Source organism: Neopsephotus bourkii, unplaced genomic scaffold (genome assembly GCF_033783945.1).
Source record: "Neopsephotus bourkii isolate Nb327-2 ecotype Australia unplaced genomic scaffold, CSIRO-AGI_Nbou_v1 NB_659, whole genome shotgun sequence".
In the NCBI taxonomy this organism is placed as follows: Eukaryota; Metazoa; Chordata; class Aves; order Psittaciformes; family Psittacidae; genus Neopsephotus; species Neopsephotus bourkii.
Genome location: NW_026901158.1, coordinates 2,645,323 through 2,663,827, shown reverse-complemented (window position 1 = coordinate 2,663,827; position 18,505 = coordinate 2,645,323). Strand labels below are relative to the sequence as shown.

The following is an 18,505-nucleotide window of genomic DNA, read 5'->3' as shown; positions in this document are numbered from 1 at the left end:
TCTGCGCAGAATTCCTATGGTTTAAAATGTCTCTTTCAAGTTGGAAAATGTGTTGTGAAGTAGATCCCATTATGATAATTGGACGTTCAGCTTCTCTGTCTTGCTCTATTATTTTTTTTGAATACAATTAACACATCACATACACTTCACCTGGTCTCTCCTCATTTACCTCTGACACTTCCTTGATATTTATTTAGACACATGTGGTGTCTTTGCTTTGAACTCAATAGTTGGTATATTCACTAGATTTATTTTTTTTTACATGTTTTTCTCATTTAGAGATATACAATTAGTTTGCATTGTTAGAGAAAAGTGTACACATTGATGTTGATTTAAGTCTTTTACTTATTTGTTAGATGATCCGGACATAAATTGTATAAAGATTGTAGAGAAAACTGTGATTATTTTCAAATCAAAATACCTGCTGGGAAGTTGCAGAAGCAGCTCATTTTATTGTAGTTCTCACAAGGGAACAGGCAGAAGAGATATGCAAAAAGGTATCTAGAGGGAAAAAAAAAAAAAACGTATAAAAGAAGACTCTTTAATTTGAAATTGTTGTATTTAAGGTGGCAAAACCAGGAAGCACAAAACTCAATGTTTTGTTTGAATTAAGCTTTATTCTTTTAGATTCAGCAGCAATGCTTTTATTTCTGAAAACAAAAGAAAAGAGAGTAAGGTATTTTTCAAAATAAAGCCACAAACTTAACCAGGACTTAATAAAATACTGTTGGCATAGTTTTGATATTTGAAATAACAAAAGTAGTCTGCTGTGTTGCGTAGCATGGATAAAACTGTTAGCTACATATCCTCCAGATATCCTCCAGATAACCTCCAATATCCTCCAGAAGACAACTTGAAATTATATGAAATAGTTTTGGTAAATTTGGGGGGCTGGGTGGGGGGAACAAACCCACAACCAAAAAACACCCCACACAAGGAAAGTATCTGATAGATGAAATTTTAGTGATTCCATGGGAGATGAGAATATGAAAATACCATTATGGTGTATATTTCATTTGTGGAAATTAGGTTTGGAGTTTCTTTCCTTTTTTCTTTTTTTTTTTTATTTTGTTGTAGTTTTAGGAACACTCCCAGGGCCTGGAGGTTTAATAAGGAACAAATCAAAAATCCAGTCACAGCTTGATTCTCACAATAAAGTAGGAAATTATTCTGCATTATTTCATTAATTGTAGCTGCAGTTTGGAATAAACTGGGACTGTGTTTTTGTCGAGTTCCTGTTCACAGCCCATTTGCATGGTAGCTGTTTTCCATACAATTTTCATTACTTGTATTACTGAAGATAATTGTAAATTAGTTTATTACAGGAAAAAAGTATCATGTGCTGAATAAGAATTCATTTTCTTTGTTTTAAAATTGAATTTATCAACTGTTAAGATTTTCAGGTCTAAGACTCCAAGGTTTTCCTATGAAAATTCAAAGCTGTTCAGAAAAAAAATGAGAAGTAAGCTGAGCCCTTGAGTGAGTTTTATAAAAAGCATGATTTTTATCCTTACGGAAGGTTTGTATGAGTTCTCATGCATGGCAGAGAGTCTTCCTTGATTCCTGCAGCACCCCTTAGTTGTGAAATGGAAATCTGCGCAGTGTGAAGGGTTCTGAAATGGTGTTCACAACAAAGGGACCATGGTGGTGACAGAGTACAAAAATGAGGTGTGTTTGGTTGCTTCACCGTAGCCATCACCATGGAGAGATCCATTGTTCTACCCTTGCATCTTTGCTGGGTTGCTTAGGGAAGGGCGTGATGCAGAAACCATTAGAACGGAGCATTTCTAAAGGAGACCTATGTCACAATAATGCCAAAGGAAATCAGTGTGTTCTTTTGAGATACCTTTGACTTTGGCTTCCAATTTTCAAAATGCACATTTAAAATTATCTCTATGTAGAACTACTTGGAAGAGTATTTTATTTAATTTTTTTTTAATGAAATCATTCTGTAATAAAATATTTCGAGTACTGGCTAAGCTGTAAAGCTTAGGGCTGATAAACAAAGCATCTGAAGCCAAATGGCCCCTTAGCTAACCCCAATTAAAATAAAGATTTCATTGCGCTCTGTCCTGACAGAGAGGGAACATATTGTTGCCTTTAAGGGAGTTTGGTTTAGTTAATGAAAGAATTTATTTCATTTTTTTTTTCAAATACAGAACCTAATTAAATAAGTTTCAACTTGACTTGTAGTTAAGGACATTTTAACTCCTTAAAGGATATTTTTTTGTCCAAGAGTAGCTCTCTTTTGAGTAATTTCTGGTGCAGTATTTAGTTTTGTGATTTATATAATAAAAAATTTTACAGCAGTTCTCATGGGAGTAACATGTTTTAAGTATACACACATATATGTTGTTGGAGCTAAAAGTGTTAAACTTGGTATTGAGGTTACTCTCTTCAAGCATCCTACTTGGTGTGAATTATTACTCAGAGATGGTATCTTACCCTAGATTCTTAAAAGGAATGTGGAAATGGAGGTTGCATCCATTTGCTCTGAATGCACTTTAAAAGCTGTAAATGATATATGTACATTGCTTACTCCTGCTGTTCAGTGAAAGGAAAGATATATCAAAGAATTATTTTTGGTGAAGCTCACCAAGCAGTAGTTAAAATCTGTATCTCTGGAACATTTTTTTTTTTGAGGATTAATGATGAAATGAAAGCAATTTGTAAGGATTACAAAGGTGGTTAGCTTGCCTTTCTTCACGATCCGTCTGTACTTGTATAGGTAAAGTTCATCCCCCATTTGTCAACTAATATAATAATTTATTACATATTCTCCACTAAAAATATATGAAGGATAAAGAACACTTTTATCTAAAGGTGCTTTCTTCTTACATGCAAAAACGTTTTCTACTTCACACTTGAAGGCAGTCAAAGAATGGGAATGCTGTCACTTCCCTTAATTTCTTACCTGAAATTTGAAAAACGTCAAATGGCTGCTGCATCTGTGGTAGTAGAATCCTGTGAGATCAGGCATAGTCTCTGTTGAATAATAGTGAGTTATGCTGCTGGGCTGTGTTGTTCATGCTTTGTTCATGTAGTACCTGTAATTAAAGCACCAGGCCAGCATTGATCAGAAAGTGGTGTGTACAGTTAAATTACTTGGTACAGAAGCTGAATCTAGTCAAGGATGTTTATGCTTAAGATAAACAATTTTTAGTTGTAACAGATACGTAACTGTTTCCTGAATTTATCTGTGAAACTGTACATACACATTGGTTTGGAGCATGGCTTTCCAGTTAATGGGGAGGATTTCTTGATCAGAATTTAAAAAACATACATATTTTGCCTCGTGGGAGTTGTAAGCTGATGTTTGGAGTGTGTGTTCTCTTCCAAATGTCACTTAATCATGCGTTCTTCTTTACATGTTGAAAAATTTGCATTCCAGCTCTCTTAAAATGAGTTTCCAGGGTGAGCAAAGAAGCTGTCTCCAATGAAGGGCTATTGATTTCCTCGAAGTCAAAGCCATTCCCAAGGCTTTTGACTACTTTTACTTCAGATGCTGGATTTGATTGTTACGTTCACCTATGGAGGTAGATGATACTTAAAGGATTTCTACCTGTGTGAGGAAATAAATTTTATTTACAGATAAGTCACAAATACTTCAGGTTTCAACTTTTATTTGAAAAAGTGTGGTGTTTGATGGAGGTGTGAACTTGAATGAAAGTAAGGACTCAATAGTCCTGGAGTCCTAAAAATCTGTATTTGGCATATGTTACAGATCTTGAGATAACTGAAACGCAGTGCTGTTCTTTTCTGTGAATTTCTGTAGATCATTATAATTAAGATGTTTTTCAGAAATCTCAGGAATAGTTGCCAAAGATAACCCAAAATAAGAGTTCTCGATATCCTCGTTCTGCCCTACAGCTACATTTCCCATCCATTATCTTGTCATAGCTTATTGTGCTCAATTTTAATTAAATTACAATAGCAGTTTTGCAGTCATAAATGACATGAAAGTTTTCCAAAGACTATTATACCCACAGGATGTTTCTCTGATGTGTTTTTCTTGTTTTTCACCTTGTCCAAATACTGTTCTTTGGTGATAAAGAGCATAGAACAGAAAATGAAGAACATGGTGTAGTGACTTGATTGACAAGTTACCAGTTTACAACCAGAAGTAATCAGTTGCACTTTGTTGTCTTTGGGAATATTTTTTCCAGTAGTCATGTAAGAATTCTTAAAAACTGATGTATTTAATCAAGATCTAGGCTCTCACTTAATTTTATTTATTCTCAGTGTAACACTGGGTATTCTGTGTTTAGTTTTCAACATACAGATGCTGGATCTTTAAATACAAACCCTGCTTTTGCAGTGCTGCAACCTCAGTTCTTGCTTTTCTGCCTGTAAGAGCGTTGTACTCACAAATGTTACCCACACATTTTGCTTTGATATCCCAGAATCTGAAAAGTCACTTTTTATGCTTTTAAAATAATAATATTGTTGGATTATCAGTCCTTATTGTTGCATAGGAAGCCCTGTAATATTAATTGCTTGTCAAATCCCTAAGAAATAATGAATTAATGTGCTTGATCATAATGCCCTGTTAGGAGCTGAAGTTTGCTGATGTCCCCAGCCTCTCTATTTAACACAATTACAGATACACATTCAGGACGTTTGAGTGGATTGCATTTCATTAATACGATTTCAGCAGACAATACCAAATTGCTGTTGGGTCTGCTCTGACAGCTAATTACTGAAATGAAGTGTGTACATGGCTAAGAAACAATGGAGCACTTGTCAGGAACATTGAAACAATGCAGAAATAGTGCCAAATCTTGGAGTCAATCCTATTCTATGTAGGCTAGGTAGTAATCCTGCCAAGCACTTTATCAAATGGTACTGAGGAAGTTTGTATTGGTTTGAGGGAAGATTGGAGGGGTACTTGGGAGAGGATTTATTTAATACACAAGCAAGAGCAGACTCAGGGAGGTCTCAGTCTGATAGGGTCGAAGGGGAGAGATAACATCCAGGCTTCCTACCTTCCTGATCTTTCCCAAACATCCACATTAAAATTAGCATGAAGATGGCTACAAAGCATTTTTTTTCATCCAATTCTCCTGACTTCTGTGTTGTAAGAGAAGGTGCTAGTTATTATTGGAGATTTTTTTCCTATTCATGTTAGGAGAACTCTTGGATTACCAGCATGGTTTATCCTGATGCATGCATCCATATCACTGATTGTAACAAGAGCCACCTCTCAGTGATTTAATCTGTTTGTCTTGGAAGTTCACAGGTAACATGGAGACAAGGGAGTTTGTATTAAATGCACTTGAGCCTTTATTACCTCAGTGGCACTTGTTCATCTTTCTGATTTAGAAAAGCATTTTTCTTCTTAGTCCTTAAATATTAGTTAGTAAACAAAAACAAAGGAAACTGAGATATGTTTTCATTCCAGTGACAATAAGGAATGTGTTCATTTAATCATATTTATAATCTGGTGACCTGTACAAAATTGCAGCTTAGTTTCCTGGTTGGTACGAGAAGGCATCTTTCAAAGTGCACCACTTTTAAAAGCTCCAGTGTTACAACCAAGATGCTTGAGAGGTTTTGCTTTAGTGTTCGTTAATGGGTAACTCAAGGATACACTACAGGCCATACCATCAGGCAGTAAAATAATTGCAGCAGAAAAATATTTCTTGTTGAGTTTGGATTGTGAATCAGAAATGTTTAGATTCATCTGCAGCTTCAGCTGAAGACAGAAAGGACAGTGGCAGCTTGTCTGTAAAGGGTCTGTCTGCCTGATCAACTAAAAAATTCATGGTGAGGTGTGGATAGTTTGCCATTCTTGCAATTCATTTTACAAAACAAGTTCCAGACTGAGCTCTGCTTTCATGTATTCTCTCTCCATGGAAATTATGTCCGTTTTCTCATTTCAAATTAGATGAGTACAATGAAATCCTTATTTTACATATTTATTAACAAGGCTTTCATCCCTATGGTATTGTAACTATCCTCACTACTGTATGCAAAGAAATTACAAGAACTCTCAAACCTTTAGGAGGAGGTATGTGTGATCACTGTTTTTCAAGCTCATATCTGTATTCTTGCATGTTGCTTCACCAACCCTTACTTGCTGGCCTTCCTTTCCATGCACTGTTGATGGCATTGATTTTGTTTTTCCCAGTTCTGAAATAAATCACATTACAGACCTTATGCCATGTTCAAATCTCTTTGGATACCCATTGTTAGAAAATTGATGAGTGAAGTGACTCCAGTGCCTGGCATGTGGAGGGTTAAGGGAATTTTTAGCCTCACCAAAAAGTATTTGGTCAGGTACTCAGGTGCTGGAAATTTTCTTAGCAACATCAGTCACTGAGGAACACAATCATCTGCTGTTCTGGGGTAGAGATTACAGAGCTTAATGATTAGCTACTATAAGCTGCAGCTGATGCCAGACTCTACCCCCTTTACACCTAATTAGCCTCATTAATGAGCTCTTCTGCTCTCCACAGAGAGGGCTTCCTCCTTGGAATAGAAGGCAAAAATACTTCACCCAGGTAGATGTGCTGAAACCTTTAATTATTGCCCACACCTGCAAAGCGTTGTGTCTCTGACAGCAATATTGCTTAGCTGAAATTGTGCTTACTTCCAGTGACCACAGTACAATGTATTAACTCTTTAGCACCTTAAGAACAGTTTTTAAGTATTTATAGGGTATAAGCCTATAAGCACTTGAAAATTATATGCTTAAACAAGTTGGGTGTGTTTTATGAGGGTAGGAGGGCTTGTATGTCACAAAATTGTTTCTGAAGTTCCTAAGTATTTTGTTTAACCCCGAAAAATGAGTTGAAATTGCTGCTGAATGTCAAGTAATGCGTTTCCAGAACTAAGAACACTGTTAGGCAAATTACATTCTTTAACTGAGCAACGTTTGCATTTGGAGCAATGTAATTTTGTACTGCTAAAATTGAAATATGGACAAATCCTCGTGTAGTAATCAATGTAGGTAAGCTAATTAAGTGTTCTGGTGTCATTTTCAGCTTCAGCAAGTATTGGTAAACACTACATCCTAGTGTTTAAATTTATTGAAATCTGATAACATTGTGTTGGTTTTGTTGTTTATTTGTGTTAATGCTGAAGAACTATTGTAACATTTCTGTATGCACAAACTGATTGTGCCCTTTAGAGCAAACGTCTGTGTACCTTTATCAAATTAGCTCAAAAGACAGCTGAAGTCAGTGCTTACACTAGTTTTTCATGGGTAGAGTTCAAAATCTTTATTTTTCCATTCAAATACTTAGGTTATTTAGTTAACTTTTACCAGAGTAGCCAGCTTGCCTGACTTCCCAGCAGGAAAATGTCTACTGTGAAAATACCTGTCATCCAAGATATCATCCATCTCTGGCACAAGAAAGAATGTGATCCAGACCCATGGAGTGCTGAGCTTCCTTCGAGATGAAGTGAGTGGGGGCAAGCATTTCCTTTTACTGCTTTCATACTTACCTTGGCTTTCTCAGCTTCCAGCTTGGCATTCCAGCATGTGAAACAATTGGAGAGAAAGTCTTGCCCTAAAGGATGCTCCAAGTTTGCAGGCAACGGTAGCCACAAGTTGTGGTTCTTTCTGAGGGAGTTTGAGCCAAGAAAGTTCTTTTCCTGGAAATTAATCTTCTAAAATGAATAGAAGATTGTGTGCCTCCTGCAATGTGAGTTCAGTGCCTGTACAGAATGACAGGGCTTTTCTGCCGAAGTTGAGATATTGTTAGTTTTAGCCAACTTTCCCTTAAGGATGTTCTTAGCAAAATGCTGAGCTGATGTGAGCTAAAGCAGTAGTTTAATAGTAATTTAATAGTAATAGTAATTTGGAACAGAAAGTATATTTGTACATTTGAAAGAGTATGAAGAAACTGAAATTAAGGTCTCAAACCTGTGAGGTAACGGAAATAATAGACATCGTTATTAGCAGTTCTTGAGAATATGTAGAGCAAAGTTTGTTTTACTTTATTAATAGTTAGGACAGCATCAAGCCTCACCAGCCAAGATGCAGTAATGTGCTGTGTGAATCAGAGAAATTTGTGTGTATTTCCGTGACTGCAGTTTGTATTGAATGCCAAGATAAAGCGTCAAAATTAGTGATTTTTTCAAACATTTGGATAACGTTTTGTCAACTGTTAGTGCTCCTCCTAACTATTCCGTCAATGGAATTGAAGTCTGTGGACTATTCTGATTGAAACCTTGGCAGGTGTGGTTCTGTTTCCTGGGTGGCAGAGCCTGAGGCTCCAGGGCAGATGAGAAGGACTTTTACAAGACAAAAATTATCATTGAGGGCATGTGGGTCTGGAGGGTGGCAGCGTTGGTGTTGTTGGCCCAGCGAATATCTGCCCATCTGCTCTCTGTCAGAATACGTTAGAAGTGCATCTGGGTCCGTGCCCCAGAGTTGCAGCTCCGAGCGGGTCATGTGCTTGTCTCCACGACAACTCAAGGAACTGTGTAAACTGCTGCGCTCTGAGCCAGATGCTTCCCTGCACATGTGGTCTAATTAGATGGCATTTGCCCCCCCCCCCCCCCCCGCCGAAGAGTTCAGAAATTTTGCATGGTTTCCATGTCAAAAATGTGTCGCTGATGTAATGGGAGTCAGGAGGAGTCATGTGGCCAAACACTAAATAATTACACTTGCTGCAAAGCTCAGCTTCAGAGCTTCAGTGTGTGAGCTCTGGTTTGCAGGAATGCAGAGCAAATTCCCTTTGGTTGTTTCATCATGGATTGAGCAAAACCTGTGGGGGAAGTGTTGAAAGGAAAAATCTAGGTTTTTTTGCATCCTAACACTGAATGCAACTTTCTTTTTGTGAATATACCAGGAAGGAATTGGAGGACTGAGGCAGATTGCATGTCTTGCAATAGATGCTTGCAAGACACAGCGTTCTCAGCCTCCCAGAAGCAGGATTTCCTTACCTTGTTTCTTTTTTTTCAAGGGTTTGAATAGAAACTGCAAGGAGTGAAATGTGGAGAAGAGACTGGAGAAGTAAAACCAAACCTGACTTATCAAAACTAACACCAACTAATATGAAAGTATCCTCTACCTGTTGTGAGATGGGGCAAAGGGCTTCGTTTAGTGCCAGTGATCGAGGAGCTCTGTGAAAAGTAATGGAAAAGTAGCACAGGTTTTGTGGTTATACTAATGTGGCTTTTTCTGTGTCTTGCCTCCTCATGTGGTAAAATCTAAGCCTCTTCCTAAAAGTGAAAGGAGAATGAAGGGTTCTTATTTATTGTAAAAGGCAAATGCTTTACTTTGTTTTTTTCCATCTGTGAGAAGTATCCTGGGCAGTCGTGGACTTGATTTCTTAGTTCTTTCCCAGAAGTTGCTTAGGCATACATACAATATACTAAAGCTCTGTATGAACAGTGTAGAGGCAAGTGTATTTGGTGTTGCAAGATCCAGTTGTTCCCAGGAGTGGATGCTGTTGCGTCTTTAAGAGTCTAATGATATACGTTACTGATTTATAATCTCACATCTGTGATAAATAACCATAGCAAGCAGATGTGCATATGCATTTGTATATTAATCCTTGACCACTTAGGCTTCCCCAGAGACTGTTACATGACTCGAACGGAAAGGAATGAAACTTTTTTCCAGTGTCCCTAATCCAGTGCCTTGGATTACCTCTCTCAGGGGACATGATAAATCCTTTCTGTAAAGTGACTTTTTCTGGCTGGATTTGTTCATGGCACTAGCTGAGGCTTCCACACCAAATTACCAAGTGGCATAACATGATGACAAATCAAACCTCAGTGAGTTCTAGCATAGTAATAGCATTTCCTTTGCAGATACTATGTGGAGGTGGCATTGTGTATCATGTTATCTTGTATGTTGTACATTAGCATATCTACCAGAGACTGGATGTCTCTAACTCTGTGAAAACTTAAAGTTTAATTCCATTATATCCATTTTATTTACAGAGATGGGGGCTTTGTTACTTAGCAGAGAGAGTGGGGTTTAATGACCTACGTTTATGACTAAAGCTTCTCTCACGTGTCTTTAGTGAAGCTAAAAATATTTTATTCTCTTTCTACATCTATATTAGCATCTAAATAGCATATTAAAATATTTAGATTTTGAAAATAGCTGGTTTATTCTGTGCTTGCACAAACCCATATTTTCAATGTACTTGGGTGAATCCTGAAGGCTTCATTGATTTAGATGACTTTTGGCTTTTTACATGCATCTAAGAAATCAAACCAAAGCAAAATACTAACATTTGTGACTTCTAGGCCTATTGATCATTTCTAAATCTTGGCCAATTATTTATTATTGTTGCAGACATTTATTTTTCCATATTTTAGCAAAATACTGAGTTTTAATAAATGAAACAAAAAGAAAAAGCTTTATCTTATAAAAGTCATCTCATAGAAAATACTTTGTGTAGATTGTGTTTCCAAGCACACTTCTCTATTTTGTCATAGTATAAAATAACTCGTATAAAGAATTGCACTGTAATTTTTTCTCCTTTTTTTTGTATTGTCAGTAACATTCTACAATAGCTAAAGTAGGAAAAGGCTGCTTTATTATAGGGAGCCTGAATTGGTAGCTGCTTTGCATGCAGAACGTACCAGCTTCAATGGGAGTATTGCTCATGGAATGATTGCAGAACTAGGCCCTGAAATTACCTTGCCAGCTAATGATAAAATCGCATGCAGGCCACAGGGGTTTTTGTGGAATAAATATAAGAGTGGAACAATATACAGTACACATTATACCAGTAATTTAAAGCATATTCAGGACAAAGAGAGAGTTCCTAGTGCAGGCAGCATCATAGAGATTTGCTGTATCTGATAAAGATTAGGTTTCTCAGCTCATAATACCATACTATTACTTTTCTTTTGTTAGTCTTTCAACACCTACACTCATGCATTGACACAATATCAAGTAGGAAGAGGAAGAATAGCCTCCTATTTAAGGTACTGAACAGGGATTAAAGAAATTTCGGTTCTTTTCCCTGGCTCTGCCAGAGACTTTTGTGACCATGTACAAGTTACTTATTATTTTCATGCCTCTATTCTTGATCTGTGAAATGGTGATATTTTTTCTTACCCCCCTTCCCTTCCCCTCAACCCTAAACGCTGGCTGGGGGGCATGGAGGGAAATCTCTTTTCTTGCTGGCTTCTTTGCACTGTGTCTTCCAGGTTTGTGGCTCGAGTTCCAGAGACATGAAGCTTAGGGATAGAAAAGGCTGGCAGGTGCAGGTTATTTGGATGTCAGGGCAGGCAGTGGCGTGAATTAGCCGTATGGACACTCTGAAAGGTGGTTTGCTCTGTTACTGTAGTTTTGTTATTTGTGAGTATGACTATGTATTACTTGTTCTAACATGAGAATGTCAGGTATCCTAATAATGTAAAAGGGTTTGAAAGGAGGAGCAAAAAAGTTGCTATGTGACATAGATTTTTTTTTTTTCCACTTACACTTTTTTCGTTAGTTTCATCTTTTATTTGAAGTTGGTTTTGTGCAAAGTGTATCAGATCCTGTAATGGTGTTGGGTATAACTGTTTGAAACCATGCGTAAAAGGGATGGTGTTGGACTTTCAGTGAATCAGTGTCTGAGCTGATTTTCTTACAATGTTTTAATGCAAATAAATTTTATTCTTTATTTTTTTCCCCACAAAAGCTTCATGGTAATTTTAACACACCTAAAGCTTTTGATCTGAAGGCAGTTTGGATGTTGTAGAATTGATTGCAGTTTAATGATGCATTGCATTACAATAATACATGTCTTACTTGGGTTCTAAAAGAAGCACCAGCCACAGAGTCCTTATTACAGTGTTTATGTTTTGGTGAAGTTTGAACATGTGGAGATTATAATTTCACATTTAAAGTTGTGTGTTTAAATTGCTGGGACTGTCTAGTCCTGTCCAGGTTAGGAGTTTGGGAAGCACGTTGTATAAGTTAATTTGTGCACTGTAGGATGTGTCTCACCTCCTGTGAGTTGTCTGTGAGGGAACATTTTGGGAAAGCAAGCTCCAGGCTCTTGTAAGGGTGGTGCCTCTGCTGGTACATACAGCTTGCTGGGTGTGCCTGTACCTGCCATCCACAGCACAGGTAGCAGCTCAATTTCAACACGTGACATTTTGAAGGGAATATTGATGTAACTAAGTGTTATGATAGATGTCAGCAATTTGACTGACTCACAGTTGCCTTTTTGCCTTTTATTTCTCCTTCAGTGATATTGTAACAACTTATTAAAGCAGTTATCAGATCACATGCAGAAGAATGACAGCTGTCAGAAATTCCAGTTCTCCAGCAGCTGCAAGGGTTGAGAATTAAGGGGAATGACCCACTGTTGGATACTGTAAACCATATAAAAAGTATAGAGCCTGTAACTATTATAAAACCATGGTAAGGATATTCACTCTTGTTGTCTCTCTACTAGAGGTTTTATACGCTAGTGAGGAATGTGAAAAAAGGTCTGAAATCGGTAGTAGAAATGGGCATCTACATGAGACAGTGTTTGGACAGTGCAGTCTGCATTGATAAATACATGGCTTTTAAATGCTTTTCAAGATTACACTTTGCAATAATTTATCAGAACTGGTAGTCTCTTTTTGAACAGTTTTAATTTAGTTTTCCTTAGAAGAAGTGTGGTCAAATCTCTGAGCACATGATTTCTTTGTTCCTGAGCAGAATCTTGAAATGCTAATAAAGCCGTGGTATCATTTGCCTAATGCAGAGTATTTGATCTATGCTTTCTTTATTCCATTATGACTGAGGCAGATGCAGAGAGCTTTCCTGTGCTGAACGTATGTACCAGTTATGGGGAGGTTATTTGTCGTTGCAATTGCAAACGAATGAGCCAATGTCCTATCAGGTGTCTGTCACCATTTTCAGGTTTTCTTTATGGAATCCTGCTGGCTGACTGATGATCCTTCTTCAGCTGTGATGAGCTAATCTTTCCTTGACATTGTAATCGCAATTCCTGAAAGGTCTGCAGAGCAGTTGCTTGCCTTTGGTTGCTGTTGTGCCTGACATTGACATATATATCCAGATCACTCAGATCATTCTCCTTAGTTTCATTACAATTCTGGATGGAATTAAGGATGATGATTCCTAGGATATCCCTACAGGCTTTACTTTGTCATTTGCAACATAACCAATTTTAGTAAAGGATGTGGTTATTTGCAACATCTAGGTAGTAATAAACCAGTGATACATGAATCTCTTGCATGTCTGTTCTTGTGGTGTATTTGGGGGTTGCTGCACAGATACTGACATCAGGCTTACAGCTTGTAGATTGTCAGATTGTCATCTTGTTCTGCACCTTTAAATTCAACCCATCTTTTTTCATTTTGTGGCTGGTTTACAGAGCAGCTCTAATGGCTTGTGTGTTTATTAGAGAGGCTTCGAAAGAGCACCTACATGGTTTAAAGGCATGCATACAGAAGCACAAAATTCATTACCCTGCACCGCATGCTGACCATGATAATGTAGAAGAAATTGTATATCTCTTCTATGGCATAAGTTTTAGCATTGTCTAAACAGAAGTCTTCAGGTTTAAGTAGTTGGGGGTTTTTTGTTGTTGTTTTTTTGGGGGGTTTATTTTTGGTTGGTTTTTTTTTTTTATTTTACTGTTAGAATCAAGTTTTGTGAAATCTTTGCTTGTTCAAGAGACTCTCACTGTTGACCTAACTCGAACCCTGTTTCTATTGTCTTAATGTTTTCTCCAGCAGTCACAGCCTGGCTTTAAAATTCCATTACCCAGATGCACACTTTGGTATCTCATCTCTTGGAGAAGGGGGAATAGACAGACTTCCATGAGTTACATGGACACCTGTGTGCCTTTCCAGAAGTATAATTTCTATTTGGCTCTTTCTCTTCCTTCAAGTCCCTTTCTAATCTGTGCTGTCTTATGTCCTACATATCTTTGGTCCTTTTTAGTCACTGTGAAAGTTACTGCCATGTTCTGGCCTGTCTGCAAGTCTGGCAAGTCGGATAATTCAGATATGATGCTTCTGACACTGACTGTCTGAACAAGGTCCTGCACCTTCTTCTGAAAGAAAGATTTTTTTTCGGAGGAAAAGTGGTTTCCTTGAAAGATGGGGGATCTTGGTGTGTTGTTTTTTTTCCAGCATAGCTGATCAAAATCAGACCTACCTTTCACTTTGCATTATGGCTTCTTAAAATAAAACAGTAGTTTTCATGCAGTTTGAGAACAGTTTGACATAAGTCCCAGACTCGTTTTGTTTTTTACTTGCTGCCTTAAGTAGTTTTAAATACTGTGTTAGAATGTAACAGAAGTCTAATTTAAAAATAGGGCTGGCAACTGATCAGGTGTGGCTGAAACTTCTCAGTGTTTTCAGGGGTCATGAGATAGCAGCACTGCCCTGATGAACTTCATTTATGCCATATGAATATAAAATATTCATATAAAGGGAGATTTGCAAAGGCATAAAAAAGGTACCTATGTTTTCAGTGCACTGGGAATCTTAAATCTTAGTTTTATATTTTGAAGTTATTTCTCTGTGTTAAGATTGCAGATTAAATGGCTTTGAAATGTGCAGATGCTTGTATTTAAGAAATAATTTTGTCATCCAGTCTTGAAATATATGTGAATTATCCAATATTACAGATCAAATCAGATTCTTCAGAGTCATATTGTGCACATAGTCAGAGCATTTGCAGTGCCGTGTCTTAGTCTCTGTTATACATTTATAGTTGGAGAGGGGAATAGTGGATATTTAAAGTATTGATGAATCAAGGACTAAAATCTAATTGTTGGAAACAGCAAGTTTAGGAGTTGATGGGTTTATCAGAAGAAGTTATTATGATTGTTACACATTTGAGCAAGACTATTCATTTCACAAAGTATCTGCAGTTCTTAGCATGTCCCCTTGTGCATAATGTCATCTGTCAGTAAAAGCAGAGCTGATCAGCTTTATAGTTTACAGTTAACTAAATCTGTCAAGAAAATGGTCTTATTGTCCAGCTTATCTTTTTGTAATGAAGCTGTAGATGGGGGTTAGCAACAGTGTGTTCACCCTCTTGGAGGTCAGGGAGGATGGAACGTACTAATGCATTCCAAGCTGAAAAGCTCACGCTTGACCTTGATGATTAAAGTTTTTCCTATCATCTAGCAGCAGTTGAGCCTGAATTGTCTTTTAAGAAGTCAAAAGGTCTAATCACCCTAATGAACAAAATCATTAGTACTTTGGGGAAGGAAGTGTGTTAACACTGCAATAACACTGGTTCCCCCGCTGTAGTGTGTGTGTAGGAATGGTAGAATTGGTGGTAAGAGGCGAAGCTAGTGTTGTTGTGCTGGATGTTCAGTGGAGTAGAGGAAGCTTCTGCTGGGAAGGGTGTAATTCTTCCCACCAGGTTCATGCTGTTCTCTGGCCATGGGAGAAATTTTTAGGTTTTGTAAGTGAGGATTAAATGAAAGCTAAACCTGCCCTTGGTGAACTTCTCTCTCTGATCATGGACTTATCTACACTTTTATTCATGTATTCCTCCCTGCTTGTTTCACCCTCTAGATTGTGTCTATGTCAGACAAATATTTTTCATTTGTTATGTTGTAGTAGCTGAAACTACTGGGAAAGCCTTTTTCATAATGGTCAAGTAGATGTTGCATGCTGCTGTTTGTGGTACTGTTGCCCAAGCCCTGCTTTAAAAGTGTCTGTCACTACAGTTTCTGTAGTCACAGGTACATTTGCAGTCTCCTAAGATTTCCCCTCCCTAATGTTAGTGCTGTATAGTGTCCTGACTTTTCCTTCCTGGTACCTTAAAGAGACTTTCATTTGCCAAGTTACCTCTTGCTTATTGAAGTTTTGACACTTCCATGTCATGCAGAAGTTCTGTCCCTTTCTGATACTTACTAACACGAGTGAGTGAGCTGTTAGTCTTTTAAATGCATTAAAACCTTTCAGACATACCTTGGCTTTTGAGGCAGAACCTTTGTCCTGGCAGTGATCACTGTGTCATGGAGACTGTCACCAGTGTCTTGTTTACCAAGCTCATGCCAGCCAGACCCATTTTACTAAACCTTTTCCTTTGTTCACTTTGAAACATTGACTTGTGATTCATTTTCCCAGATGACACCAAAGCCACAGGCGAAGAAAAAAAAAACAACAAAAAAGCTTTTACTCACTTACACTTTTTGCCTGGAAAGATCTTGAAAGGTTGTTGGGATTTTGTTTTACTCTGCAAATACCTGCTCGAGTAAATCAGAGAGCCTGTTATTATCCTTAAAACTAATTATCCTGAAACTGTAGTTGCTGCATAGGAAACTTGCTTTCTTTTCCAAATCCATGGTATTTCATTGGCTCAAGGAAAAGGTGACAGGAAGAGTGACTTCTTCCCCCTTTGAAAATGCTTCATCCTGTGCTTAGATTGCTAACATAAAAAGCTTCCCAAAACCGGAATGAAACCACCATTTTAAAGGGGGTGCTTGAAGGTTTTTTGCTGTCTAATGTTGATTTTGAGCACTCAACAGATGAAGAGCCCAAATATATTTTAATACGAGTATGAAAAAGCCTCTATATTAATTATGCATCAGTATGGTTTTATTGTTCTTTGTTACTTTCTTGATTTTAATTCAGTAAATATATATGCTTGCTACATAGAGTATTTGTAGATTTAAGTGTGGGGGAAATTTGTGCCCTTATGGCAGATGCACAGCAGACTTCAGCATTAACATAACTCATTAAAATAAGATAAAAGTAGAGCTGCAAAACAATTTCTGTCTTTTGCCAACAAGATTGTGAAAAAGGGATATTTCCCTCATTCAAGAAAGTCTAATCTGAGGTGGGGAGAGAACAGAGCAGACATTCCTGACTTGTTTCTGCAGGTTACCTGGCTGGGTCTACTGAGGCAGAGAAGCACAGTATACAAAATTAAGAGGACTGTGTGTCATATTTTGGGGACATTAAGTAAAATTATCTTTTTGGATGATGAAAGTCGCTTCACCAGCATCACAAAATGTGCATAAAGCGAAACGTGTTTTATCTTGATATGCAATTTGCTGTTTTTCAACCTGTTTCTCTGTCACATGGTTGAAACCTGGAAAATAAACTACAATTTACTGGATGATTTGTGAAGTCTATCCATCTACTTATTTTGGAAGGGTAGTAGATAAAAAGGGGACTGGATTGAAATGGATTCAGAGAAAGCTTTTTCTGTTTCAATGCTCTGAACTCTACAGGGTGAACCAATCACTTTTTGTGAAGAAACGTTTGTGTCCCATCGTTCTGCTGTCATGAGGCAGTTCCTTCAGAATGCCATTCAGCTCCAGCTCTTTAAGCAGGTACCAGCTTAATTGCTCTAACGTAGAAGCAGATTCTTTCACAATACAACTGTTTGGGTTTTTTTTTTTTTGTGGGGTTGTTCCTGTAGTCCTTGATCTGTCAGCCACATAATGAAGAAAACTCATATAGTTGTAGCACCTTATTTCCTGCTTGCTGCCTTTTCTCAGATTCAGGTGATGAGCCTTTCTATATTTTAAGAGGTGTGTAGGTTTTCCCCTAAAGGTCTCTGTTCTCAGTTTTGATCTGAGCATACCTAGACCAAATATATCTGCTGTAAACTGTACAGAAAGTGCATTACTGTTAAACATGACATTACTGCTTCAGGGAAGCTGAAAACATACATGCGTAGGCAAAGACATGAATGCTGTTTTTTAAGTGAAGCAGCATTTTGCAGTGGTAAACATTCTGCCAGTTCAGGTTGTATTTTCATTCAGCGTAGACTCCCTTCCCAGTAAGAACATTGATTTTATTCTGTCAAATGCAGAATAAAGTCTTTCTGAAAAGGTAAAGGATGGGTTGGTTGATTTATGTATACTCTCTTTTAACACTGTTGTAGTTCATTGATGGCCGTCTGGATCTTCTTAACTCTGGTGAGGGCTTCAGTGATGTTTTTGAAGAAGAGATAAATATGGGGGAATATGCAGGTAAGAAATTCAGTATTTGAAAGTAATTTCAGATACTGTTCTTGAGTTACTGTTTGTGGGCCATTGTGATGTAATGGGTCATAGTGGTTACCTAAATAATGGAGGCTGCAATGATCCCTATAGTCTAAAGTGTCCTAATTTTTTTTTCTTTCTTCTGATGAGAACTTTGAGTAATGTATTGTAGTTTGAATGAAGTCTGGTCAGTCTTAGAAAACCTCAGCTTTCCCACTTAGCTAAATACAACTAGAAGAGTTCTTGCAGTGGAGGATACTGAAAAACTTTGGCTTTACCCAGAAGCGCCTCACATTTCTTTTAGCAATCTTAAAAACAAAACAGTCAGTGTTCTCAAATGTCTGAAGGACAGCCCAGCTAAACCAGAAATGCCTCTTAGCAAGTAAAAGAAAAGTTGTAGATATCTCCTTAATTATTTGTTGTGTTTCCCTTAAAAGGATGGTTGGTTGTCTGTTTCTGTAATGTTTATGCTCCTAGAACCACTAAGTGCTAACATGTCTGGCTTGTTTCTATTTGTTAGAGAGTTACAGTTTGTTTAATTTTGTGATTCCTTCTAGGTAGTGACAAATTATATCACCAGTGGCTCTCTACAGTAAGGGTAAGAACACAGTCTTCTCCCA

At 37.5% G+C, this 18,505-nt stretch overlaps 1 protein-coding gene across 6 annotated transcripts in view; it reads left to right on the top strand.

Annotated features, from left to right (window-relative positions):
• DENND1A (DENN domain containing 1A) overlaps positions 1–18,505 on the top strand; it is a 190,619-nt gene that overhangs the window by 131,076 nt on the left and 41,038 nt on the right. For all 6 annotated transcript variants that reach the window (XM_061352575.1, XM_061352574.1, XM_061352576.1 and 3 more), the window contains exons 14-16: positions 17,127–17,228; positions 17,786–17,873; positions 18,443–18,483. In XM_061352575.1, the coding sequence (XP_061208559.1) occupies positions 17,127–17,228; positions 17,786–17,873; positions 18,443–18,483 (231 nt within the window). The remainder of the gene's footprint in view (positions 1–17,126; positions 17,229–17,785; positions 17,874–18,442; positions 18,484–18,505) is intronic.